The sequence below is a fragment of the Accipiter gentilis genome, chromosome 33 (assembly GCF_929443795.1).
Source record: "Accipiter gentilis chromosome 33, bAccGen1.1, whole genome shotgun sequence".
In the NCBI taxonomy this organism is placed as follows: domain Eukaryota; kingdom Metazoa; phylum Chordata; class Aves; order Accipitriformes; family Accipitridae; genus Astur; species Astur gentilis.
The window spans coordinates 10194520-10221924 of NC_064912.1; the positions used below are offsets into that span (position 1 = coordinate 10194520).

Below are 27405 nucleotides of genomic sequence, written 5' to 3' on the forward strand. Positions count from 1 at the left end.
AAGAAGTGATTTTGCCCTTGAAAATATACTGTAATGCAGGTTTGTGTTGTACCAACGCAATCCACAAAGCACTATGTCAACTGACTGAAGAAGCTATTCAAGATGTGTAGAATGCACAGCTGTGCTCTCTATAATTAGTCGGGGAACATGGAGCCTTAAGACTACAGCAAGTGGCTGACAGCCTGTGCAAATAATGTGATATGTAGCACCATCAAATAACTCACTCCTGTTCCAGTAAAGTTGTCAAAAGGCTTAGTGCAGCCTGTCCTTTCCACTGCTGGAATACAGCAGTGGAGAAAGCATGCACAGCTTTAGACAGTGGTTTGGTTTTTCCCCCACTGAGCTGACTGTAGGCTTAGCACAAGTGATAGTCCATCTCTTTCCATCAGCAATAGGAGATTTCAAAGGATAAGTGTTTGTGTGTCCACCTCTGTGGGTGCTGTCATAACATACACATCTCTCTGTGAGCTCATGCACACAGCAATCTTGTACATGTGATAGAAATACATTATAAATATGCACATACCTCAGTAACTTTGGGATGGAGAACAAGAAGACATCACAGATAACTAAGCAGACAGTGCTGAGAAGGAAATAGGTTCCAAACATGCTCCAAAACACTTTCAGTAAGGGCCTGCTCTGACTGTGCTCTGATTGCAGCAGAACCTCTATCTCCTCAGCTTCTGCTATGCCAGTTTCACTCTTTTGAGCCTTTTTAAATGTAGCAGACCACACTTTTCTAGAGAAAGAAACAATGAGAAAGCTAGCCGCAACTGAAGAAAGCTTTGGGATCTTATGCTTTAAAAAAATCATTAAATATCTCACACTGGGTTTCATGCCATGTCCAGTAAAAATGCTCATCAAAAAATGATTCCTCTCACAAAAAAACTTACAGTTCCATGCTTCCAGGAATGGAAGGATGTTCTCCAGCAGATTTCAACACTTAAAATCAAGTTTTGCACAAAGGAACTCACTCACTGAGTGCTCACCTACTGAAGAGTAAAGACCCCCAAGTTTTCACAGCAGAGCATTATTTGGACCATTTTATGTATGCTACCCTTTTCTTCTTCTTGTTTAATGGACAAATAATTCAGCAGGATTGAATCTTTCAACCGTTCTCTTGTTCAGGTAGGAAGCACCTAGCAGAGCTTACATTCCGAGCCTCAATATGTGCTGAAGCAGTCTATCTATCACTCTGTGGGGAACAGAGGGCATTAAAGCCTGTTCTGAGATGGCATACCAGCACCTGTAAGCCTAGCTGTTTATATAATCTAGATGCAAGAGAGAAACTGCCCAGCTGAGTCCATGACACACTCTCTAGATCAAGTACTCACTGCTGGGTTCTGCTATGACATTTCTTCCACTCTCTTTCAGCCCAAGCAACAATTTCTTCAGAGGACTCCTCTTTCCTCACTGGCCATAAGTCATCCACCTTCAAGGACTGCTGACAGCCTTTCCAGACAAGCCTGGAAAACACACAGACTGCTGTAAGGTAAGCACAGAAGGATTTGTTATGCATGTAACGTTTTCAAAACAGATGGGCTTTAAGTTAGTGCACCACAGTGAGCACATAGGTACTTACATAAAACACTACTCAGGACTATCCTTTCCCAGAATAAATATGAGTGCTCAGGAACAGCAGTTTTGCTTCAAATTCCAATGCTATCTTCTGTCAACAGAATGAGGATTTGCCAGTAAGCCCTAATTTCTAGTCCATACTGAGAGTTGGGTCTTGGGCAGTGGGGAACAAAGTTCGGTTTAACTTACTCTGTGACTCAGTGAACCACAGATGAGGCCTTATTGTAGTGGACGTTAGGCCTAAGTTATGTAATCATTTTACTTCTGAATGCTAAGCAGCAGGCTGGGCCAATGTCCTCATTCACTATTTTCCCCTTGGCCAGCATTTGTATAACAAATGTCTGGCAGGCAAACAGGGCTATGGTTGGTGTACTGTGATCTTTTGAGATTGCTGGGGTCTATTTCAAAATTGGGAGGGCACTGGAAGGGTAGTTGGAAGGGGGAAGAGAATTATCTAGAATCACAAATGTGTGTTTTGAACTGTTTTGAGAAAAGTAAGTTAAATTTTCACAATTTGATCTTGTGAGAATACCTCAAGTCCCCAGAGAAAGAACTTGAAATACTCACTGCATAAGCTAACCCGGAGGCTGAGATATTTCCTACTGGCTGTCATCTACACCCTCTCTTATGCTGCTGGTTTTTTTCTGATATTCTAGCAAAAGCACGTCTTTTTCTGTGTTTTCTTACCCAGAGAACCACCAGTATGTGATTTTGGAAAGAAAAGAGGTGCTGGCTTCTGGACACTGATTCTGATGGGAGGAAAAACATGGGTGATATTTATATAGAGAAAAGGGCACGTGTCAGATGAATATAATCCCCTTCTGTGCTCCCCCAGGCAAAGCAATCAAAAAGTTACACACCCCTCATTCATTGACCCTGACAGTGCAGATGTATGGTGGAGGATCAATGGGATTGGGAGACTTTGGAGAATTAGACTTTGAATGTTTCCAACGGAGGAACAAAGAATGTCATTCTTAATACCCAAAGACATTTATTTTCTGAAGTACCAAGCTCTGCCTTACTCATAGAGTACTGCTGCACAGGAGAGCAGGGGGAGGCAATATGAGCTCTACCTACTGGTTTTGATGAAAAGAAACATAAATATGGATAGAAGAGGTTTTTAGTTTTTCAAAACACATATTGAGAGACAGTACTATTATTTCAAATTCTGCTGGTTACCTTTTAAAACCATCAGCCTTTATACAGAATGATGCATCTTACATCTCCCAGATACTGACGTTCCTGTGTACTCCCATAAATTCCTGTTTGAGCAATGAAGCAATGCATTATAAAAAGCTACATTGTACTTACAGGACTGTTGACAGCTTTAGAGAAGAAGGGAGGGTGATCAACTAAGCAGAATAACACAAGTTCTCCTAGCACCAGGCTAACATAAAGGTAAGTGGTAACATGGCAGAAATGGTCTTCCAGGAAGCCCTACAAAACAGAATATGTGAAATCAGTGGAGAAAGATGGCTTCTCATGTTCTACCAGCCATAAGCTCTGAGTTTTGGTTGAAAGCATGAAGTCCATTTATTTAAACTGTAGTTATGTAGAGCTACTTAAACAGGTATCTCCTGAAACTGGAGTATCAGAAAATGCTAAATAACAGGCATATGTATTATTTATAGTGACGGTTTTATCATGAGGCTTCACAGAAGTCTAGTCAAGTCAGATGTCCACATGGCATCATTATTCAGTGAACTTTGGGTGTTCTGAGGGATAGTGCCACGACTGAGAGACGGGACACAGCTTGATGCAAGCAGAGGGTCTGTTTTATTGTATATAACACTCGTTTATATAGAAAATTAGAAGATGCGTTTTTTGAACTGATTGGTTATTATGCTTCAAAGTTCTTATCAGCGTGCGCTAATTGGTAGCTACTTAACTTTAACAATTGGACTGTCAGCAACTAAGCTATTTTTGCAAAAGACTCTAAGTTCCAGCACCTTATCGAACATGACTCATGGGTCAGTAATTCACCACCTCGGCGCCTCTCTATTTCCCTTATCAGGCCTCCCAAGGTTTATAGCCTACAAGTTTCAGCACATCTCTTTCTAACAATGGAGCAGTACCTGCTGTCCTGTCTGATTCCTTCAAATCTCTCCCCACAGGATAGAAGCTCCTTGCTCACCTAGTGGGATGAGTTGTTGATACAATAAAGCAGCTGCCAGGTTTTATTATAAATGGTGTGTCTAAGGGGCTCCATGAAGGGCTCTCTAATTAATTTCGCGAATGAGAAAGAGAAAAACCAAGGAAAAAGTCCGAGTATTTTTGGAACTGTATTTTGGTAGCAAGAAGTGGCAGAGTGTTATTTCTACAAGAGGCCTGGTGCCTGAGTATCATTCAACACAGCAGGAGAAAGCAAGTTCCTAACTGTCTTTTGTTTAGTGGCCACATGCTTTTCCCCTATTACTTAAACACACAGGTGACATAAGCTTTTGTTTATCCCTTGTTGTGATGGAAATGTACAACTGTTTGCCTGAAGAAAATGGCCACTGACAGTAAGTCTCAGATGTGTAAACCCAGCTAGCACTCCTCCCCAAATAAACATTCACCACAAATATCCAGATAATAAAAACGTATAATATACCAACATATTTATGCTGATACAAAATCTGGTGTAAGACCAGTTTTTACTGACAGCGTTTATGTTCATTTTGCTTTTATTCATACACAAAGTCTGCCGAGCTCTCAGAAAACCACACTATCTACATTGAAAGGGACAACATGCATTGAGATGACAAAGTGTCATCAATCATTTTTCTCAGCATGTACCTTAAGGAGAGGAACTTGGTTCTCCACCTCACAATCAATGAAGCAAAAAGAGCCCGGTTGTAGAGAGACTTCACACCCCTGCATGCTAAAGATACACGATATCACTTACTCTTTCCAGGGCGTGTTGGACTTTGGAACTAAGCATCACAACTGCAGCCATGAATGAGAGCAGCCAGTAAATCAACAGGATGCCTGAAGACTGGATGCCCATCATTCTTTCTGCCTGGGTAAGGAACATGGCAAGGATCTGCAAGGAAGTACGAATTTGTCCAAATAAATAGCTGGTAATGGAATGCCAAACATTATTATCAAATTAGCAGATACAATAGAGAAAAATCAGTTTCTTGCTCAAACATTTCAAGATGTTCCGAGCTGCAGCATTGTTCCTAAAAGGCTAAAATTGAAAAGCATTATGTGCAACTTTGCACTCAAGAATGTCTCTCCAGAAAGGGGAAATAATAAAACTACACATGGGCCAACAGGCTGGGAGGATCTAGGCTACGAAGACACAATGACAGAAGGGGAGGACAGGCATTTAGGTTGAACAGAAATCCCATTTCATTCTAAACCATACTAAATCGCATACCATGGTTATGAGAAACTACATCTTGTCTCGTTGTTGTGAGGCCTCTTTCTAAACATTCCTGCTACCTTCACTCTTGCGAGGTGTACTCTGCCCACAGGGCTCTATACCATAGCTGTATACCCAGTGGTCTGTCCCACGCAACTCCAAATCCCTGGTGCATTACACAGCAGAAACTCACAAAGCACATCTCCAGCCTCCTACTCTCCATCAGCTATCTTTGTGCTCAAAGATACTGAGAAACATGGGAAATACAATATCCGCCCCAGAAGGGCTAAGCTAGGCCACATGCAGACAAAACAAAGGAAGAATTACCATTGTGATTCCCACTACGGCAGGGCTAATGAAGAATGCTGGAGCCCGTGGGATTCCTTGGCTTATTTCCCACAGTACGAAGAAGACATTAGAAAAATACAGTATTACCAGGATGAATCCAAGGACCTGGGGGAGAGGCAGCAAACACATGATGGAATGGACTGAAACGGTGATGGGACAATCCACCAAACTGAATGCTCCAAGCAGCCTAGGTGGTTAGACTGGAGAGGTGGAAGAGCAGGTTTGGGATAGAGAGCGTTACAGGAAGTAGCAGGGAATTGAATGGAAGTAGAGGGGAGAAGGTCTTAATGACAGTTCTTCCTAAAACTTTACTTGATTTATACTGACCTGGCTTTATCTGAGTGAGTAAACGTTAAAGCAAACACAGAGCTGGATCATCAGAAAAGAGTTAATGATTTAGAAAAATTAATTTCTGCATCAAAGTTGTGATAATGTTAGGATCAAACCCCATCTTCCACCCTTACCATTTTGGCTTTGAAGATGTGGGACATCCTGATATAGCCTTTCGTTTTGTGTCGAAGATACAAGTAGTAGAAAGGAAAACAGATCCAAAGATAGGCACAAGGGATCCAAGCAACGACTGTACTCTCAAAGCACCACGTGAATCTTGGGGTGTTTGTATACCATGTCTGGTTCCAGTTCTGTCACAGAATCAACACAGAAGTGAAACAGTAAAGCTAATGTATGCAGAACTTCACCAGCTAATGCAAGTTGCTAATGCTACAACTGAGATCTACGATAAAGTTAGAGGAACTTGATTTACGGTTTCAAATGTAAAAAACATTTGGTCACAGAGGGGTTGCTGGAGAATAGTAAGGTGTCACGGGGGAGGGATGGAGGGAGGACTCAGCAGTGGCATTTTGGAGGGAATGGAAGTAGAAAGAGAGGGGCGGGGGGGGGAAGGTTGGAAAAGTGAAAGATGCCAAAGAAAGGACATCATGTATCACAACTAGGGAGCAAAAAAGAGAGCAAATTTAAGTTATTGAAAGTGGACTGACAAAAAATAATTTGGGCGTGAAAAAGATTATTGGCATTTGGGAACGATCAGAACAGTCAGTAGGGAATGGCTGGTGAAATGGAGGAGGAAAGAAGTGTTCTAGTGCATAAACTGCGTGGTAACTGCACTTCCTCATCTGTATTTATAATCCATTTGGAATTTTTTCTGACTGAACAGATAGTTGGGTCTCATCTGCCAACATAACAATACTAAAAATACAGCAACTGTAGATAAACAGGCAAGTGTATTTTTTCTTCAGCAGCCTGCAGAGGCGGTTTGAGTCCTTTATGCGGAGGACACAATGCAAAGCAAGGCTAGAGGAAAGGAATCACTTGATAACGAGAGGAAGCAGCTAAGGGCCCACAAATTATTGTGAGAGTTTATGGATGGAAATCCACGTGAGCCTGCACTGATCAACTCAACAGAGCCCTTTCAAAGGTACTCCCGTAGCGGGTCATCCAGCAGAATCTTTCTGAAGACAATAACGGGACTAACTTCAACACCCTTCCAGCAGCGCAGCCAGACTGCAGGCTCCCATGCAACTTCCATCCCATTTACTGGAACGGGATAAAGACTTGGGCTGTTCTCTACCGGGGCGAAAACTCGTCCCTGGGAGCAAAGTCCCCAACACCAGCCACCTCTGACGGACGCGCGCTTCACCGCTGACAGCGCGTCTGTCCGCCGCCTTACTCGAGTACCGCGCTGCCAACTGCCACCCGGCAGGAGGGGCCGTGGGTACCCACCCGGCAGGAGGGGCCGTGGGTACCCACCCGGGCGGTGCCGCCCCGCGGAGCGGCTCTCCCGGCCCCGCGCAGGTCGGACCCGCGCACCCCGCGGCCGGGCCGGGGCCGCCCGCCGCCACCGCTCGCTTCCTTCGCTCGCACCGCGGGCTGCTCGCTCCGGGCCAGGCTCTGACGGAGCCTCTGAAGGGGCGGCCCGGCAGCGGGACGGTGCCGCGGCGCTCGCTTACCCACGCACTCACCCAGAGCCCCGCGGAGCCCTCCCGGGAGCCGCACAGCGCACCGCCCGCCGCCATGCCGCCCGCGGAGGTGGCGGGCGGGGCCTCGCGGCGCGGCTCGGCTCGGCAGCCGGCGGGGGCGGGCCGCCTGCGGCCGCGGACCCTCCCCTCGGCGTACCGGACCGCGCCTCAGCGCCGGCGGGGCGGGCGTTTCTCCTCACAGGGCAGCGGCCGGGAGCCCGGCTCCCGCCGGGCGCGTGGGGGACTGGCGGGAGCCCCCGGAGCGCCCCGTCCCGTCCGGGGGCGGCGGGCAAAGTCCGTCCGGGAGTTCCTCGGGGACGCGTGTGCGTTCGCGCAGCCCGGCAGCAGGAGCGCGCCGAGGCGGAGCCCCCCGGCAGCGGGATGGGGCAGCGGGCCGGGGGCTCCCTCGCCTCGGCCTCGGCCTCGGCGGGCAGGCGGGTAGCCAGCGGGGCGCCGTGTCGCCTCGCCGGGGTTGCATCGCACGGGAGCGGCGCGAACGAAGTAGGGGCAACCCCCAGGGAGGGCCCCGGTGAGGCTTTCGCAGCGGGCTGCGCACAACTGGCGGCGGAGGCGGGACAGCCCGCGGCGGGGAGCGGGCCCGCAGCCCGCCGGGCCGGCAGGGGGCAGCACCCACCGGCTGGGCCCGGCCCGGCCCGGCCCGGCCCGGCCCGGCTCTTCCCTTCCGGCAGCGCGGCGGGCGGCGCTGAGTCAGGCAGGCGGCGGCGGGATGCGGGCCTGGGCGGCGGCGGAGCTGGCGCTGGTCTGCGCGCTCTGCTGCGCCCTGGCGCGGGGCTCCGAGGACATCGTCGTGGGCTGCGGCGGCTTCGTCAAGTCCGACGTGGAGATCAACTACTCCCTGATCGAGGTGGGCGCCGCCGCCCCCCCGCCCTCAGCCGGCCGGGGCTGGAGGAGGGCGCCTGGCGGCCCTCGCCCCCTGTTCCCTGCCCGGCTGTAAAGGCTCGGCCTGGGCGCCTGGCTGCGCGGCGTGACTGAAGCCCTGTTGCCCTGGCCGCTGTTTGAATTGACCGTGGTCGCGGCGTGGTTTCGGCTGAAGCGAGGTGGTTCTTTACGCGTTTTCTTCAGAGCCCGGGACTGGGCTCTGCCGGCTTTGCCCGGTGGATGGTAGACTTCGTGCCATAAGCCCTGTTATACCCCCTGGGGACACGCGGGTGCTGCTGTGTAGAAGAATACCTGCTTCTAGCTTTGCTCACGTGTTTTTAAAGGCTTTGTCGTCTTTTTTTGTTTGTTTCTTTTAGATTAAGTTATATACAAAACACGGTACTCTGAAATACCAGACAGATTGTGCTCCAAACAATGGGTATTTCATGATTCCCCTCTACGATAAGGTAAGAAGCTGAAATGCCAGTGCTGTCTCCTCTGTGCCGGGGGCAGGAGCCGACTCTGCGTTCCGATCTGCCGGCAGATCCCACCCACGAAACATTTGAATTGGGACGTAATTTAGTTTGTTTGGGACCAAACTTTCAACCGTTCCTTTTTGTAATGCAACTATTTTATTTCTCAGTGCGAAGCAGTATCGTGAGAAAAGCCAGGTAACTTCAGCTGCCGTGTTGCGTTTGTGCTGTTTATCTGAACGACTGCAGCATTGGGAGCCTGAGTTACTGCCAACAGCCATGTGCTAGCAGCTGTACAAATACTGCGCAAAAAGTACAGGTTCCTACAGAGTACAGATAAAGCTTTTGGTTATCTAACTAGAAATTAAAATATATCCGTATGAGAATGTGTTTTGATATGACTCAATGGAAAATTGATTGACTAATTGCAGATGTTAAAATTATCGTAAGAAAATAACAATACAGGAAGCTCAGAATGTATCAGAAGTTTGATGTCTATTTCGACGGGAAAGATGTTTACATTCAAATTAAATACAAGCTGCCCTCAGATGGTCTAAGTGCTTTGCTCTTTTAAAGAGCTAGCTAACTTGGGGATCAGAAATAGAATCATAGAATGGTTTGGTTTGGAAGGGACCTTTAAAGGTCGTCTAGTCCAGCCGCCAAATAAATCCTTCCCTTCCCAATCTAAGAATGTAAGATGCTTTCTGATCTCAGCGATTTCATTCTTAGGTGTTTGAGCCTTTCCAGGGGTGACCTTCAGAACGTTTGTGGCAGAACATATGTGGTGCCCACTGATTTAAAGAGGATCTCTGTGTAGATTAATTCCCTTTTGGTGCAGATCTTTTAATAGGATTGAAATTTTGTTATCCCATGTTTGGGCAGAATGGTTGAGTAGGACCTCCTAGTGGAAATACTGAAGGCCTATTTAAGAGTACATCTGTTGGGGCAGGTGGAGATAGATTTGAACACTTTCTAACACTGAGCTGCTTGAACATGAGCCAGGTTTGGTCTGGAAGCAGTATAAACGTGATGAAACTTAATTTTTGCTCTTAGCTGGCTGGATGTCAGCCCAGCATCCCAGCCTGTGTGGGTAGATATTGCTACTGCTTAGAACAGAGTATCTTAGGAGGAAAGGAGAATGGGACAGCTGAGTCTTGTGTTACAGTCTGCAGCATGATGCTTGAGTTCTGACTTCTTTTTTTTCATCCTTTAGCTAACTGAATTTAGATCAGTGAAGACAGTTTCTGCTTTTTTATTTTTAGGGGGATTTCATTCTTAAAATTGAGCCTCCCCTAGGGTGGAGTTTCGGTAAGTGCTCATATGTCTTCATACAACAGGACAGTGTATCTGCAATGTGGGACTTAACTATGTCTAACTTGCAGTTGGCAGGGAAAATCAAGCGCTTTTCAAAAGAGATAAGCCCTGCTGTATGGTTTTAATAACTAAAATGTACTTACTATACCAGAGGAAAATAAAGCTGTAAGGTAGACACTGACAAACTAACTCATGAGCTGATTTGAAGAACTGTGGGGTTTTTGACAGAAATGGCTGCAGTGGGAGGGGGAAAGAGGATTTTCAGCATCAGGGTATGTGGGTGCTTTAACTTTGCTGAGGCAAGACTTCCAGAGCAGTGCTTGTGTGCTTGAGTTAACGCGTTTCTGTGAGAGTTTTGTAAAGCTAAAGTAGAATTGCTTCAGCTCTCACTAACTGCCTTGCTGTTTATTCTTCCTCTCCAAAACCAACCAGTGTAGACATCCATGTGGATGGCATTAATGACGTTTGCACAAAGGGAGGTGATATTAACTTTGTGTTCACAGGGTTTTCTGTGAATGGAAAGGTTAGACTCCTTTATCTTTATTTATTCCATCTTATTATGCTAATTCTACGTTCATAAAGACATTCTACTTCAGCTCTGCAAGTTTTTTTTATCTATTTATACTCTGGTTTCTTTTCATTTTGACAGGTTCTCAGCAAAGGTCACACATTAGGTCCTGCTGGAGTCCAGGTTGTACTGAGAAATGCTGGCAGTGACATAAACGTACAAGCAACTGTTACACAACCTGGAGGAAAGTGAGTGTAGGTGGTGCATACTTAATTCATCTGTTCATTTACTCAAGATTCTTTCAGTTCACCATATCAACTGGGATTATAGTACTTCTGAAATATTTTTTCTAACATGTGCATAGAGTCTGAGTTGTTTTTCTGTAAAGGAATGTTTGTGACTATTTCTGAAGAGACGTAACCCCTGTCTTGCCTTACAGGTTTGCTTTCTTTAAAGTCCTTCCTGGCGAATATGAAATCTTTGCATCTCATCCTACCTGGATGTTGAAAGAGGTTAGAGCTACAAAAGTTCTGGTTTACCTGTTTAGTGAGGGCGGATCTGCTAGACCTTGTCTTGACCAACGAGTGTGAGGAAGGGTTTTTGTGACTGGACGAGGTTAATGGAGTTTTCATAAATTTAATTTAGGTAGTCAAGAAACTGCCTCGTGCAGGCCCAGTTTGGAGATAGTGGAGCCAGCCAGGGAAGGACTGGCAAATGAGCTCTTGCTTTCGGTCTTCTAATCGTATACATTTTGCAGGAGCTTGAATATTGCAGCAGATGCTCTAATCCTTCCCTCTCAGACTGATTGCTTTCTGAGGAGCTCTGAGATCCTGACCAATTCCTGAATCAGTAAAATAGGAAAAATACTGTTTTGCAAAGTGTCTTTGCTTTAGTGTCTTGTGTTTTGACTAGCCTGTGGACCCTCTTTGAGTACTGCTGCTCTGGCCTCTGTTTCGGTTGAAACGGCTTCTGATTGCTATTTAGGTGCTGTAAATGAGATCTATACCTACTTTTGATGAAAATGTATGTGTTTCTGTATTTCAGTCAAATACAGTGGTACGGGTGACGAGTTCTAATGCTTACACTGCTAGCCCTCTGATTGTTGCAGTCTACAATGTTTCTGGGTCAGTAAGGAGCAGTGGAGAACCAATGAAAGGGGTCATGTTTCTCCTTTTCTCCTGTCACTAAAGAGGTAATGGTGTATCAGTACCTTTTCAGTATGAGTATGGACATAAATAAGAAGCAGCTAAATAGCTTCTAGATTCATATGCCCTGATACTCTCCTCTGTCCTTCATTGAGCTTGGCTTATAGAGAACAAACTCTGCAACCGTTCAAGCTGTATTTTTTGGGTTTTGGGTTTTTTTTGAGGTTTGGGTTTGGTGTGTTTTTTTCCAAAAAAGCCCTTGTATTACAACATTTGTGTATGTGCTCAGTTTTCATGTGACCTCCGTGGAATTACTCAGATGTGTAACACAATAGCCATCTGTTTAAATGTTGGCAAAACTGAGGCTATATTTTTTGGACACAAGAAATTAGAAAAGTCTTTTAATTTCAGCTCTTTTGAACCCTTCATTATTGTTTTCAAACAACCAGGTTCCTCATCAATCAGGCTGTTCAGGGGCATAGAAAACTAAGACCTGAACTGAAGCATGCAGCAAGTGCAAAACTTAATATGGTTCACAGCATGTTATTGATCTGTAGATTCCCTGTTGGTCAGCAGGCTTAAGGGCTCCTGTTTTAAGACAATATTTTTCCAGTTACACCTTTTTGCATGTTAAATGTTGGTTAGTAAATGTGTTCTCTCATGAGAATGACCCTTCTCCGTGGTGGAAGACCGGCTTCTGGCACAAGATATTGCCAGACAAATCCTGAAATTTACTGTACAGTAGCAGTAATGTGTCTTCGGCATGAGGTCTTAGTTGCTCTTTGCCCTCTTGATGTGAAGACAAAGTTCAACAGCTTCTATTGCCACCTTAAAAATGTGTCATGAAATGAGTGTGAAATATTTGTTCATGTACTGTGATTTGTTACCTAAAGTAAAGCTCTGTTCTGTAATGTTAACCTTGTCCACAGAACTGAAGTCAGTTACGTTAAGACATGCAGTGCAGTTCTGGGGTACCGGGGGTTGTTGAATTTCCCAGTTTTCTTGTCCTTGTTACCGTAGGGTTGATTATTGGCTGTTTTTTTCTCTTTTACCTATGCATGAATTTTAAGCTATGGTATCAGACTTTGCCTCTAAAATGGTTTTGTACTTCCCATCCTTCATTCACAGTATATTATTTTGAACCCTCCTACATACCCCCTGAAATTATTTTCTCTGTTCTCCCATGAGAAAAAAGTTGTATTGCATTTATTGTCACAGGATGTTGTGGGCTACAATATTTCTCCTGTGGATAGATTCCAGTCAAGAGATGAATCTCTATCCTATTTGTGCAATGTTGTATCAAAGGAAGATGGATCTTTCAGCTTTCTTTCTCTGCCAAGTGGGAAATGCACTGTGGTTAAGTAGCTAGAAAGTTCATTGGTTGTCTATCCATTGGGTTGTTAACTTTCATTTTCGAAACTAGATGATGCTTAACTTTATAGCTGTTAAAACAGAAGTAGCTGAAGTATTTTGAATTGGATGAAACAATTGGAATATGAACCTCCAACCTAAAGTATATGACAGTGAAGTAAGTTGCTGTGATAGGGCTCTGTGGTGTGGTTTCTGAGGAAAAACTTATTTGCAAATCAGGCTCTGAATTACCTGAATACATTGGCCAGTCACAGAACAACACCTAAAGGCTTTTGGGAGACTGAAAGTTTCAGTTGGCTACAGCCACCTCAAGTCCTTTAAGTTCTCTGTTTTCTTTTTTTGCCCATTCTCTTTATTATGTCTGAGTAGTGTGAGATTATGGTTGCCTGTGCACGGCCTAGAATGATGGTCCTGCATTCTCTGTCTGCGTGCTCTAGAAGCAGGATTCAAACTTTTCTTGTTCCTTTAACCCTTCTTGCAATCTTATAGTAAGTATCCTATCTGTAAGCTCTTGCACATCCAAGTACCTTTGCCACATTCTGAGTAGAGGGTTTGTTTTCTGTCTTTTCAGATAATTTCATATGGTTTCCATCAAACAGTCTTGAAATACTGCCTTTATTCTTGTCTCCATCCCTCTTGAGTTATTTTTTCCAGGAAGTTTGCCACCCATTTGACCCTTCATAGAGGTGTCTGATGGTGATAAGGACATGAAAAAATAGTAAAGGAAAACAATTCTGTCGCCGTAGCTTCCTAGGAGTCAAAGCAATGTGTCTTCTTTCAGATACCATTCTACAGGGGAGAGAGAATTACCTTTGATGTTGCGCCATCTAGATTGGACTTCCTTGTAAAGCATGACAGTTTACAGATTGAGGTGAGGCATTCAGAGGAGATAATCTTTTTGTGCCATTTGTTCCTGTAAAACTATAACTGACTTTAGCAGAAAGCAGGTGTATTATGGAAAAACTTCTTTGTAAGAAGTTTGAAGACATTTGTTACACATACCCTCTTGTACAGCAGGTAGAAGACAATATCTAGCATCATGCTGTATTTCTACACTTCAGTCCCTTTTACTAGGAAGAAACAAAATATGGAAAGGCTGTCCACAATATTCACTTTCATGTCCATGTTGCAAACAGGCAATAATCTTTCAGGTTGCTTAAATTTTCTCATTTGCATTGTCAGATCTGCAGAGAAGGGCCTGTAGGTTTGTATGGTTTGCAGAGTGCCTTGTGTAATGGCATTATGATCTGTGATTTGGGCCTTCCGAACTGTATTGATTCAGAGAAACTGAGAATCTGTTCCTGTACTTAGGGGAGCAGCATGCCTGGAGATTGATATGTACTTTCATTGTGATTATGCTGGTACATTCTTTTCCCAAAGCTGGAAATAAATTTCCTTTATATGTGTGTGGGGGGAAAACAGTCGGTGTTGATTGCTGTTGTTGTGGTTTAACCCCAGCCAGCAACTAAGCACCACGCAGCCGCTCACTCACTCCCCCCCCATCCAGTGGGATGGGGGAGAAAATTGGGAAAAAAGAAGTAGAACTCGTGGGTTGAGATAAGAACGGTTTAATAGAACAGAAAAGAAGAAACTAATAATGATAATGATAACACTAATAAAATGACAACAGTAGTAGTAAAAGGATTGGAATGTACAAATGATGCACAGGGCAATTGCTCACCACCCGCTGACCAACACCCAGCTAGTCCCCGAGCGGCGATTCCCTGCCCCCCCCCACTTCCCCATTCCTATACTAGATGGGATGTGACATGGTATGGAATACACCGTTGGCCAGTTTGGGTCAGGTGCCCTGGCTGTGTCCTGTGCCAACTTCTTCTGCCCTGGCCTGGAAAATCCTTGACTGTAGTCTAAACACTACTGAGCAACAACTGAAAACATCAGTGTTATCAACATTCTTCGCATACTGAACTCAAAACATAGCACCATACCAGCTACTAGGAAGACAGTTAACTCTATCCCAGCTGAAACCAGGACAGCTGTAGGTGTATGTTTGCGTTTACTGAGTAAAGATTAATGTTAACTTTTTTCCCATTTCAGCCTGTTTTCCATGTGATGGGTTTCTCTGTCACAGGCAGGGTGTTAAATGGTCCTGAAGGAGGAGTTGCTGATGCCACCGTGACTCTGAACAATCAGATTAAAGGTATGCAGTGGTCTTGGTTTTTCTTGCTACAGGGAATCCTTTATTGAGCTCAAGTACAGGACTAGATGGAACTAACCCTTCAGGATAATACACTACTTTTGTTGCAGTTTATTTCAAATATTAAAGTGGTTTTCATGCAGTTAATTAATTTTGCATTTTCTGGCTTCAATGAGAGTATTAGGTGTTCATTTGTTTTGCTGTTGAAAATTTTCAATTTTCTTTCAACTGTATGCCAGATTTGTGGCCTAGTAAGAAAACGTAATACTCTTTCTTTTCTTTGTTGTGCAATGTAAATTAAAAATAGCCTGAAGCAGTGCATACCCTCTGTCTCTTTTTGACACATAAGGATAGGCAGTCAACACATGCTCTATTTTTTAACTCTTCTTGTTGTTTTTTACAGTAAAAACAAAAGCTGATGGCTCTTTCCGCCTTGAGAACATAACAACAGGTACATACGCAATTCATGCTAGGAAAGAGCATCTGTTCTTTGATACTATTACTGTGAAGATTGCACCAAATACACCTCAGCTAGCAAACATCATTGCAACAGGGTAAGTACTGGTGTCATGATGAAAATATAATTTGATGTGTGGACAAGGTCTCGAAAACGGGTGGTTCTTTTGCATGTCATGCCCAGACTTGCGTACAGTTATCAGGAGCTAAATGTTGCTCGAGAAATTCAAGGTAAACAGGGCAGCATGAGTGCAGGATAACGTTTTGTCCACAGTATTTTTCTCAATACTAATTAAGGTTTAGAGGACCCTCTAAATAACCTCTCCCTTGCAAATGAAGATGCTAAGACATGAGTATATTGAGCAATTTTAGAACAGCAAGTGAACCAAGAAAGGAAAAGAGAAGCTTTCTGCCACTGCTGCTGCACTTCAGATACCCTCCTTCTGTGCAAGAATGGAGTTTCATAACTGTCTGGTGCAGTGTTGTACTGAACCTCTACATTTTATTGCTCACTCTCAAGGTCATAGTTGTCTAATAGGAATTGTTTCTTATTTGTGATTCTTTGACTGCTGAGCGTAAGCCTGTATAATGGTGAACAGGATGAGTTTGGGAGTGTAAGGCTGTGCAGTGGTAGGAGATACGGTGTGAACTGAGGAAGACAAAAGGGGCATGGCTCTGTGACCAGGAGCTTCTCCTGAGGAGGAAGTAGTGTCAACCTTCCAGAGGAGTGAAAACTAGGAATTTACTGAGGCAAATGGCAGCTAGCTCATACAGACTTAGGTAGCTAATTAGAAAAAAAAGTGTGCTGTTAAATGATCAGTTACAGTTTTTTCAGTCACTAAATATGTTGTGCTGTTGAAGGTGAAAAGTAAAACTTGACAGCTTCTCATTTGTCATCTTGTCTTGTGTTTTCACAAATGTAGGTGTACTAGGGTTGTGTTCCAGTGAATCACCTATGATATTTGAGGTCTTTGACTCAAAACATTTGAAACTGTTTAAAACCTGAGGGATGGCAATCCTAAGTCAGTTGCCTGCCTAGCCAGAAAAAATGCTTGAAGTGATTGGATTGGTGGCGGGGAAGAATGAAGCAAGTTGCTTGCAAATAAAAATGTAACATAACATCATGGTGACTTCATTGTAAAAGAAAAGATCCCATTAGTCATAAATGAGTTTGCACTTGTTCCACTGTGTTTGCTTATGGTACCTCTTTGATAATGAATGCTCTTTCAGGAGAAATCCATTCTAATTCCTGTGTTAGGACCTCAACATAGTGAGGTTTACTTTTTAAGGAAGTTTTAAGAGAAATATTTTTTTATGAGCTTTGTCAAATCAAGATATTTATTCTTATGGCTGGCTTTTATTTAACAGAGTCAGTGTGTGTGGCCGGATCTCAGTAACCCGTTTCCCTGACACAGTCAAACAAATTAGTAAATACAAGGTAACCATGATGCCTCAAGACAAAGACAAAGCATCACTGTTTACAACAGAAACTGACCCTCGTGGAGCATTTTGTTTTAAGGCGAAATCGGGTTTATACAATGTTGTATTGGTTTTGTTTGGCAAGGTTTGGGGGGGGGGGTTACAGGGGTGGCTTCTGTAAGAAGCTGCTGGAAGCTTCCCCTGTGTTCGAGAGAGAGCGAGCCCATACTAGCCGGCTCTAAGACGGACCCGCCGCTGGCCAAGGCCGAGCCAATCGGTGATAGTGGTAATGCCTCTGTGATAACATTTTTAAGAAGGAAAAAAAAGTTGGGATGGGGAGAAACTGCCGCCAGAGTGAGGAGTGAGAACATGTAAGAGAAACAAGCCTGCGGACACCAAGGTCAGTGAAGAAGGAGGGGGAGGAGATGCTCCAGACGCCAGAGCGAAGATTCCCCTGCAGCCCGTGGTGAAGACCCTGGTGAGGCAGGCTGTCCCCCTGCAGTCCAGGGAGGTCCACGGTGGAGCAGATATCCACCTGTAGCCCGTGGAGGACCCCACGCTGGAGCAGGTGGGTTCCCGAAGGAGGCTGTGACCCCGTGGGAACCCCGCGCTGGAGCAGGCTCCTGGCAGGACCTGCGGATCTGTGGAGAGAGGAGCCCACGGAGCAGGTTTTCTGGCAGGACTTGTGACCCCGTGGGGGACCCGCGCTGGAGCAGTGTGCTCCTGAAGGACTGCACACCGTGGAACGGACCCATGCTGGAGCAGTTCGTGAAGAACTGCAGCCCGTGGGAATGGCCCACGTTGGAGGAGTTCGTGGAGGACTGTCTCCCGTGGGTGGGACCCCACGCTGGAGCAGGGGAAGAGTGTGATCAGCCCTCGTCCTGAGGAGGTGAAGCGGCAGAAAATAACGTGTGATGACCATAAACCCCATCCCTGTCCCCCTGTGCCGCTGGGGGGGCTTGGTGGTGAAATCTGGGAGGGTAGTTGTGCCCGGGAAGAAGGGAGGGGTGGTGGGAAGGTGTTCTGAGATTTCATTTTATTTCTCATTACCTTGCTCTGGTTGATTTGTAATAAATTGAGTTAATTTTGCAAACTGAGTCTGTTTTGCCCGTGACGGTAATAGTGAATGATCTCTCCTGTCCTTATCTCGACGCGCGAGCCTTTTGTTATATTTTCTCTCCCCTATCCAGCTGAGGATGGGGGAGTGATAGAACGGCTTTGGTGGGCACCTGGTGTTCAGCCAGGGTCAACCCATCACAAATGTTCAGTTAAGAAAGAGCTTCTGTGTCTTCATTATAGGACTATCATGAGTTTTTAGATTTTAAACATTTAATTTCTAAAATTTGAGAAGTTGAATTTAGATTTTCCTGGTCCTTTTATCCTGTTCACACTATTTAAATGATGACAGTAATTTCCTTCCCCCCCCCCCCCTTAATAAGCTGAGATTCCAATGCTCCTTGTCCTTTACAGTTGTTTAAAGGAGATCAGGCCATTGGGGTTGAAAGTTCTTTCTTTCTTATCACAAGTTGTGATATCCCTTAGATCACTTATTATAATATATTATCCTGTGAGTAAGACATATAGTGTGTACCTTTCTCAGATACCTAAATAGTTCCTGAGATTATAGATTACAGCAGAACCTTGGTAGCAGAGCCACCAAGAATCTTCCATTGTGGGGGATAGCGCAGGCTGGAAGATAAGGAAGTGCATGATTATAAGGCCTCTAACTATCATCAGAGATAATGAAATAGCCTGATGTAGAAGCAGCAGTACATCCTGAAGTGAAATTCACTCAGACTTTTGAAACTGAGCTGTTTGGGGCATTTTTAGCTCAGTTTTATTGCAGTTCTTTGGAGGATTTTTAATACAGAATTTTGAAAAGCACATTTGGGAGGCTGGTTTTGATTTACAGTAAATTTCCATTTTCCGATTTCTGGTAAGTGGATTGAACTCAGCAGAGTGGGTATATTTGGACTGGTATCTAAAAGCTGGTGATGTCTTGATGTGACATACTTTACAGGTAATTATTCCAGAGGTTGAGACCAGAGTAGGATTGACTTTGAAACCCAAAATGTTCCCTGTTACTGTTACAGACAGACCAGTAATGGATGTGACCTTCTCTCAGTTTTTGGCATCCGTCTCAGGGAAGATCTCTTGTTTAGGTAAGCCAGTTTTGAAAGTGAAGTGGAAATGGGAACAGAGAACGTTAGCGCTACATGTGCGAATGAGTACTGTTTAGACCAAGATACTTGCTGTGGTTAGCCCCATCAGCAGGTAATTAAATTTAACTTCCAGCATATAGATAAAGCAGCTCTTTTTTTTTGGGAGACCTTACAGCCTGATAAGGTACCTTAATAAAGTTTGGAGTAAAGTTATGTACCTATTTTTAATACTTGCAAGGAATAAGTATTCCTTCCTCAGGAAGGAAACCTGACCTGTTTGCCTTTCTCATAAGGTGGGTAAGTTCTGGAAGGAAGTGCTCCTGGCTGATGTTAGGGATACTGTACCTCAATCTGAAAAGTATTGGAAGCAAAATAGACATTTAAAAAAAAAATAAATAAAAGAAGTGCATGTAAAAGTCTGTAGGATAGAGGCTCAAGCTGTTGACAGAAGCTTGCAATCTCTGTTCTCTTTCATAAGCTTTTGTCTTTATTTTAGTCTAAGGTTCCTCTCTCCTGCTTTTTTCCTTAATTACCCACTGATTTCAGCAGATGATGATTGGAGCTTGGCTTTTGTCATTTTTACCCCTTCCTTTTTCCTCTCTGAATCCCCTCTGCACTTTGTGTTCTGTCTCTTAGGTGTTTACTGGGCCCTGTAGTCTCTGAACAGCAAGGGTTACTTGCTGTTAAATAAAAGAATATGATTAACAGTCTCAAACTTGCGGAAAAATGCAAAAAAGAAATAAGAGTTATAATTGGAAACATTCTCTACTAGAAGAGAGCAATCATTTTAATGTTAGCACACATGAAGCTTACTTGGAGTGGGGGGTTTTGGAGGCAAAGCTGGCAAGCCAGAATGCAGTCTCATTTTCTGCTGTCTTTTCTGCATAGATGCTTGTGGTGATCTGATGGTGACATTACAGTCTGTGAGCCACCGGGGTGAAAAACGCAACCTGCAGCTCTCCTGAAACATGGACTCAGTGGCCTTCACATTTGAAAATGTGCTACCCGGCAAATACAAAGGTAGGGTTATGGGAAACTGCTTGAAGTGTTACCTTAGTAGCTGAATTTGTGACTGAATCTGTATACTTCTGTTATGGATACCATTTGCAGTATGCCCAACATGGAACTAGTTCTGAAACTTGAGAGAATCTGGAAAAATACTATACAACAGTGCATCAAGTGTTCTTAATGTTGTATATTTAACATTTCTGTCAGCTTACAGGTAACCGCTCCCCTAAGTTTTAGGGTTTACATGGCTGGTGTGAGGAAGAAGGGCTTTATCACGAACTGACTTGTCCCAAGCCTAAGAACAGGGGCACACTATGGTTCTTCTGCTTCCACAGTACCTCTCCTAAGAGCAATACTGGTTTTGGCCAGCCTGCCTTGGCCTACTATGAAAAGAAGTTGTTTTCCAGGGAAAGGTGTAGAAGGAGTATATACAGATTGCTGGTTTTATACACGAGTCAGAATGTCTTTCTACCAGGTGAAATTGGAGTCAGGTTCTGATGTCCTCTAGGCTTCTTTGACTATCACAATGATAGTGCACATTGCAGAACTTTCCAGGACGATCAGACTTCCTTATTCCTTTTTATAATAGCTTTTCTGTTAGGAGATATGCTGGATTCCTAGTGATACTGCAGTGCTGTGAGCCAGGTCTGTTACTGCAGTCATTGTTGTGTATCTGGCTTTGAAGCTCATTGTCAGGGAAGTTAGGGTGATGCAAGCTTTTTATACCACAAAACCTGCCCTTAGTCACACATTACTAAAATGCTTTGTGTGGTATGTATTCTAGTAAGCATTGTAATGAAGACTGGTGCTGGAAGAATAAGTCTTTGGAAGTCCTGGAGGAAGATGTTTCAGGAGTAGAATTCAGGCAGACTGGATATATGCTGAGGTGTTCTCTTTCTCGTGCAATTACACTGGTATGTAGGTAACAAATGTTCTTGTCTTTTTTTGATGACCTTGTGTAGGTAGGTTGGATTATGCTTGGAATTAAGGCTTTCTCATGTCTCTGGGAGTCCTATAGCACAGCAACATTGATGTTTAGAGTACTTTTAGATTTGTCTCTTCAATTTGGTAAAATGGTCTTGTGTTGTTAGCTGCTATAAAAGAGAAGCATTAATATATCTTTAAGGAAAATACTGTTTTCATTTTGTTGTTTGGTTGTTACTAATAGTGAATTTTGATGTGGCTTCACAGGAATTTTATCAAGATGGAAATGGACCAGAGAACGTTGGTGTTTATAACCTGTCCAAATGAGTGAATAGATTCTGTCTTTCAAAGCCAGGTAACAGCGCTAAAATCTTAGTTTAAAAAATGAAAAAGAACCAATCAACTAATACTCCTCGGAATAAAAAAAAAAAAAAAGAAGAAAATCTGTTGTGGTTTCTGAAGGGCTTTGTTTGATTTACATCTGTATATAAATGGTCTGTCCTAAATTTTTAGAATTCTCTGAAGTAAAATAATTTTTTTGTTTTGGACTTGGTGAAGGGCTTTGATATTTGATGAATGAAGAACATGTTAAAATAATCTTGTTTGTATGGGTTCTATTTGTCAGTCACATTAGAACATGACTGACAAAACAAAGTTTCATTTCAATACAGGATTCTTCAGGGATAACTGTTAAAAAGTACCACAGGGTTATCTATAACAGGAAAAAAGAATGTTTTAAAATTAGATAATTTTTTTTCTCCTTTTAATGTCTTAGACCTAATTCTCTGTTATGGTTTCTTAGCAAAACAGTTAAGAAATGTATTTGGTTTTGATTCAGTTTGCAGCTTTGAACATTTCATCCTTGCAGCCAGTGGTCTCCTTCACAATACAATAATACAATGGTTCTATAATCCGTCAAAGGGTATCAGCTGCGGGACCACAACAGGTTACTTTGAGCTTGTTTGGTTTGTTGTGTTTGTAATTATGTTTATCTGCAGTGATGCCTATTTGTGGTTTGTATCAGTGTACATTAGAAACTGCGCAGCTTCCAGTAATGATCTATGACTGAACAGAGGTGAATTAAATTTACAAGTGTCCATGTGAAAGGCAGTAGATACATAGTCAATTTTGTAATTGTTTCTATACCTCAGGTCCAATGGGATCTTGAGAATTCAGCCAACACAGTATGCTTGAATTTTTTCAGCAAATCATTCTTTGACTTTGACATGATCATTCTTTGACATGTTTACAGGTGTATATGAAGTGACCCCACGTTCCTGCCACCAGTTTGAACATGAGTATTACACTTACGACACATAAGAGCAAAATCTGGTTTTGATCTTATGTCTCTCAGTATGCTTTCATAAAGCTTCCTTCTTCTGCAGCTGCTTTCTTTCAGCAATTCAGGATGTGTTGCTATGATGGTCTCTAACCAATAGAGGGAAGCTTTAGCAAAACGTTTCAGATGTGTTCTCTTGCCCTTTGGAGTCTTAAAAAAACCAAAATCAACTAATGATAGGCTTTAAAGACGTTTTTGCTACTTTAAATGGATATTTTTGTCAACCTTCTGTCTTTTTAATGTTTAATGGTTTTGCTGTGTAACAAAGGAGAGATATTTCAGTGGAAACTGTTCATCACTTGTGAGAGTTGAAATGCAAAAGATAGGATAGTAAGTTTACTAAGAGGCATATATGACCATTCTATGTCCCAAGTGCCATGACTGTGGTGATTTGATTCTGCTCACCTCAGTTTTTGCAAACTGAATAAATATTCACCCTAATCACAAGTAAGCAGTGCTGCTCTTTCTAAGTCAGCCATGTTTTATTAGTTATTTGTAGGTCACGGTCTGGCAAAGCGCTTAATGGCTCTGTGCTGCCAAAAAGAGGGTTTCTGTTCCCAGACTAGTTATAATTCATGAACATAGCAGAAAACAAATTCAGCATTAAAGTCTGATTTTTTTCTACTGTGTTAGTGAATTAAAAGTACTTCAGAGAGAGATACGCTCAACAGGGGAGCCAGCACAAAGTGAGTGAGTGAATAGAAACAGAAACCCTCTTTTGGCAGCAAAGCACCATTAGACTTGGGGCATCTTGGTGAACTATGTCTAACAGGACAAACTTTTCAGTCTTCTGCTGTGTGTAAAGGGATTGTACATATGAAATCAATCAGATCAGCTTTAGCTTGAGAGGAAGCAGGAGGCACAAAGGAAGGAATTGATTTGGCCAATGTCATGCAGTGGTTTGGGGTTCAGAGCCAGAAAATGCTCCCTTTCCAATATGCTATCATCTCAGCACTACAGCTTTGCTGTGTAATTTGTATGTCGTCTTTTATAAAGCACTTCAAATTTAGGGACGGGAACACAAACTCTGCTAAATAAGATTTGGTTATTTTCTGTAGGAGGGGAACCTTGACTTAATCTCTTTATTACTTGTATTTACAGGTCCTCACCTAGTATACTGACGCTCATGGCAGTTTGACACCACGTCCTTGGCAGGATTGTAACAGATAAACTGATGGATGTGACTATTACCATTAAGTGAGAACAAAGAAATCTTGGGGCTATAAAAAGTGGAAGAAAAAAAAATCTCTCTCATAAAGTTGTGCTCTGGTTTTAATACTGCAGTGGCTGCTTTCTAAAGGGATGGCATCCAACTCTAGACTGTAAGATGTTTTTATGCTAAACTGTGCTTCGAGTTCTTTGTAGATAGATAAATAATTCCCAGCCCTTATTTTGAACATTGTCACTTCATTTCAATATAGCTGCTTTCTACTTGTGTGTCATGTTAAAAAGGAATGATTTTCTGAGGTTTTATACACTTTAATGAATGGAAATTTCAGAATTCAGAGGGTATTGTTTTAGCTAAGGTCTGAGCTCTTTAGCACTGGCACCTATTTTTTTCCTTTTTTGTCTCCTCAGAATGAGAATCTGCTGCTTTAGAGCATTGTTACTGGCGTGAAGAGGGTTATAAAAGGAAAGCCATGCAGAGTGATTACACGCTAATGCACCAATTTATGGTTAGGGGAACAGACAGCTCACTAGGGAGCACTGATTTGTGAACAGCTTTAATTGTATGAGGTGCCAGACCTGCCTGGAAGTGTCTGATAATGATAAGTGCTTTGTTAATGCTCTGCTGATGTCTACTTGTTCTAGACTATGGGTTCTCAAACTTTTTTGAGTGTAGAAAACATCTTTTCAGAGAACAAATTACCTGCAGAGCATTGCCTTGAGTTCCCCAAATTTAATGAACCTGTAACTGCAACTGCTGGGCAACTACAGCAGCTGGGAAAGAAACACTGAGACAGCAGAGAGCCATTAGGATTTTAAAAACAACTTAGTGAGGAGGTGAATATTATACCAACCTTCTAGGCTGGTTGGTTTTTTCCTGACTATTGGCAAGTGCTTTGAAGGCAGCTCAATTGCCACAGACCATCTCTGTTCAAGCCTGCCTGAAGCTTTTCAGCCAAAGTCCAATTTGTGAAATGCCATCAACCTAAAAGGAACAGCTCTGGATTTAAAAGCAAGCCAATTGCTTTTGCAAGTCTGTGTTTGTGTACCAGATCCATGGCAGTGACCTGTTAACTTTTAGTTAACCGAAAGAACCCAAAAACGCCAACCAAAAATAAAGTTGATTCTTAACAATTTTGGATGATGGCTTGTTATGTTTGAAAAATGAGACGTTAGTAATCTACTATGAATATCATGAGACTCTGTGTGTGTCTGTACAGATTTTTAATAGGTTTTAAGACAAAAAAAAAAATTTCTATATGTTTCTGTATTGTCTCTGGACTGCAGAGAAAGAATTTAAAGCCTTGATGAAACTTAGTGTGATAGAGCAATAGTATCTGTTTTTCTTAAAAAAGACAAAATATAATATAGGTGAAGACTGAAGCAGGAGGCAGAACTATCCTGATAATCTGAAGTGGTTGTAGGAAAAGTAATCGTAATCATTTTGGTTCACTCCTCGTAGAGAATTTTAAAATGTTCTGCAACAGTTTTTCAGACTATTGTAGAAGAGACAGAAGATAAGATACAAAGGATGGTTGGAGACTAGAAGAAATTGCTAGGAAAGAGAGGATGTAAGATCAGGGAAAGTGAAATGAGATGCATTGTTCTGAGCTGATTGAAAGAACTTGGTTAAACTTAACTAGCAATCTGTTCAGTTGACAGTGACAAGATAGCTGGATAGTTCCAATGTATAGGGCAGATAGGTTAGAACTCAGAGCTTTTCCTGGGAATTGCCAGCTGTTGAAAGTGTTTATTTCTGATAGGAGTTATTTTCTCCTTGTATATTCTACTCCTGAGAGGTAGGTTCTGAGGGAAGGTTCCTAGTACTGGAAAAAAAAAAATGACCTTACCAGTCTTTCTGTTTATTTTCTATAATTCAGCCTTTCTTTACTAAGCTTGTCCTCAGATTTGGAATTCCGGCCTTTCAGTTTAGGGCTTTGTTAAGGGTACTCTTGCAAACAGGTCCTTTGGCTTAAGAATTTACCATTCCTGCGGGCTTGTCCATGCTTCTGTGGAAGGTTATTGCCCCTGCAGCAGAGCTGGTGTCTGGTACTTGGTGCAAAATTAAGACTCGCTACTTGCCAAAACCTAAGCTAAGCTAAGATGTTGGACTCCAGAAAGTGGTTGAGATGTAGGCATGTGACACTGGCTCTGCAGTGGGATGCCGAGGCACAGCGGAGGGGAGGAGGAGGCAACAGGGCCGTAACTTCTTGGATGGTTACAGCATGATGGGGCAAAATTTGTGAGAGTTGTAAGTAGGTCCTTTCCTCCTAGGCCAAGTAGGTTGCTTGTACTCCCTATGAATGAGCCTTTCTAGTAGAAAGTGATTGATATGGAGGTTAAAAGTTTTAGTTGTGCTTGGAATAAATAGCAGAATTAAAAAGGGATGGATGTAAAAAAAAACTCCTGGGACTTGTCTGCTGTGGTATAAAGGCAGTAATTAACAGGTATAACAAGCTCTTATCCCTCCATAGGAAAGCAGATGATTTTATTTTCTCCTCCATGTTTTCAGGTCATACATTGACAATGAACCTGCATTAGTTTTGGGGCCCCTGAAATCTGTACAGGAGTTACGTAGGGAGCAGCAGCTGGCAGAAATTGAGACCCGCCGACAGGAGAGAGAAAAGAAGGGCCAAGAGGAGGAAGGAACAAAGCCACCAGTGCAAGAAATGGTGGAAGAACTCCAAGGACTATTCTTATATGAATTTTCATACTGGGCAAGGTAATACCAAGCTCCAGTGGATGAGGTGTATTCTTTGAACTGTTGTTTGGTGTTTCCACCAAACAGAACAGTGATATATTCCATATAGGAAAGAGCTGCTGTATCGGTACCCAGCCTGTTCTTGTTGACTGTCAGCTAGATGGGAACTAGTACCACATAATACTAATTTTGCTTAGGTTATTGTTGATACCTTTTCCTTGCGGTATTTAGATGGACTCTTGGATCAATATGCAGTACTCTGTTCTACATGAGAGCTACTAATTCCATTTGCTTCTATTTGTATCTTATTTGTGTTCTACAGGTCTGGAGAGAAAATTACTGTGACACCGTCATCAAAAGAGCTGCTTTTCTACCCGCCTTATGTGGAAACAGTTGTTAGTAAAGGTAAATATAAATAAAATCTAGCTTGAAAGGAGTAGATTTTTAAGGCAGAAATGTATCCTTACAGATGAATGCATGACTAGCTCTTCAAAGGTAATGTTAGGAAAGTAGCAGTTGCAGCTATTTCATTGGGCCAGTTTCACTCTGGAATTTGGAAGCATGGGTGTTTGGTAGAGGGTGCAAGTACAGTTTTTATCAGCAGAGTATGCTTGTAAGTGCTGAAAGACCACCTGGCACAAGAGGAAGGGCTAGATTTCTGGATATTACGCCAGATTCTCAGAATTGTTCACATTGCTCTCATCTAGAAAAATAGTTGTGCAAAAGCAGTGTTTGTATTTTGATTTTGTTACCAAATTCAAGTTTCTGTTAAGTTTTCTGTGTAGTAAATTACAATAATAAAAATACTCACAAGAAAGAAAACTTAACAATTGTCAGGGTTATCATCCATCCATCAATGATACTTGTTAAGTCAGTGTCCATCTTGCCCTCAGTGAACATACTTTGTTTGAAATCACTAGAAAATGTTAGGTACCTCTTTTTATGTGCCTCTTTGTTGTGCACATTCTAAATACATTGGAGGGGGGGTGGTAGTAGTTAAATTTTACTTATGTCATTAAGTATGACATATGCTGACCTGAACTTGATCTCAAAAAATGTTGTCAAAGTTCAGTGTAATATCAGCTAGAAGGGAGTATTGTTGGAATCTTCTCCATGTGGCTGCAGTATGT

The 27405-nt window shown here is 42.8% G+C and overlaps 1 protein-coding gene and 1 pseudogene across 1 annotated transcript in view; one reads left to right on the forward strand and one right to left on the reverse strand.

Moving 5' to 3' along the window:
- The window catches only part of LOC126034222 (ATP-binding cassette sub-family C member 6-like), a 44257-nt gene extending 36905 nt beyond the window's left edge, over positions 1-7352 (reverse strand). Inside the window, 8 exon segments of the mRNA XM_049791674.1 lie at positions 527-739; positions 1335-1466; positions 2266-2327; positions 2890-3015; positions 4466-4603; positions 5255-5380; positions 5740-5916; positions 7255-7352. Of these exon segments, the coding sequence (XP_049647631.1) occupies positions 527-739; positions 1335-1466; positions 2266-2327; positions 2890-3015; positions 4466-4603; positions 5255-5380; positions 5740-5916; positions 7255-7308 (1028 nt within the window). The 5' untranslated portion in view covers positions 7309-7352.
- Positions 7353-7900: 548 nt separating this feature from the next.
- LOC126034254 (nodal modulator 1-like) overlaps positions 7901-27405 on the forward strand; it is a 36914-nt pseudogene continuing 17409 nt past the window's right edge.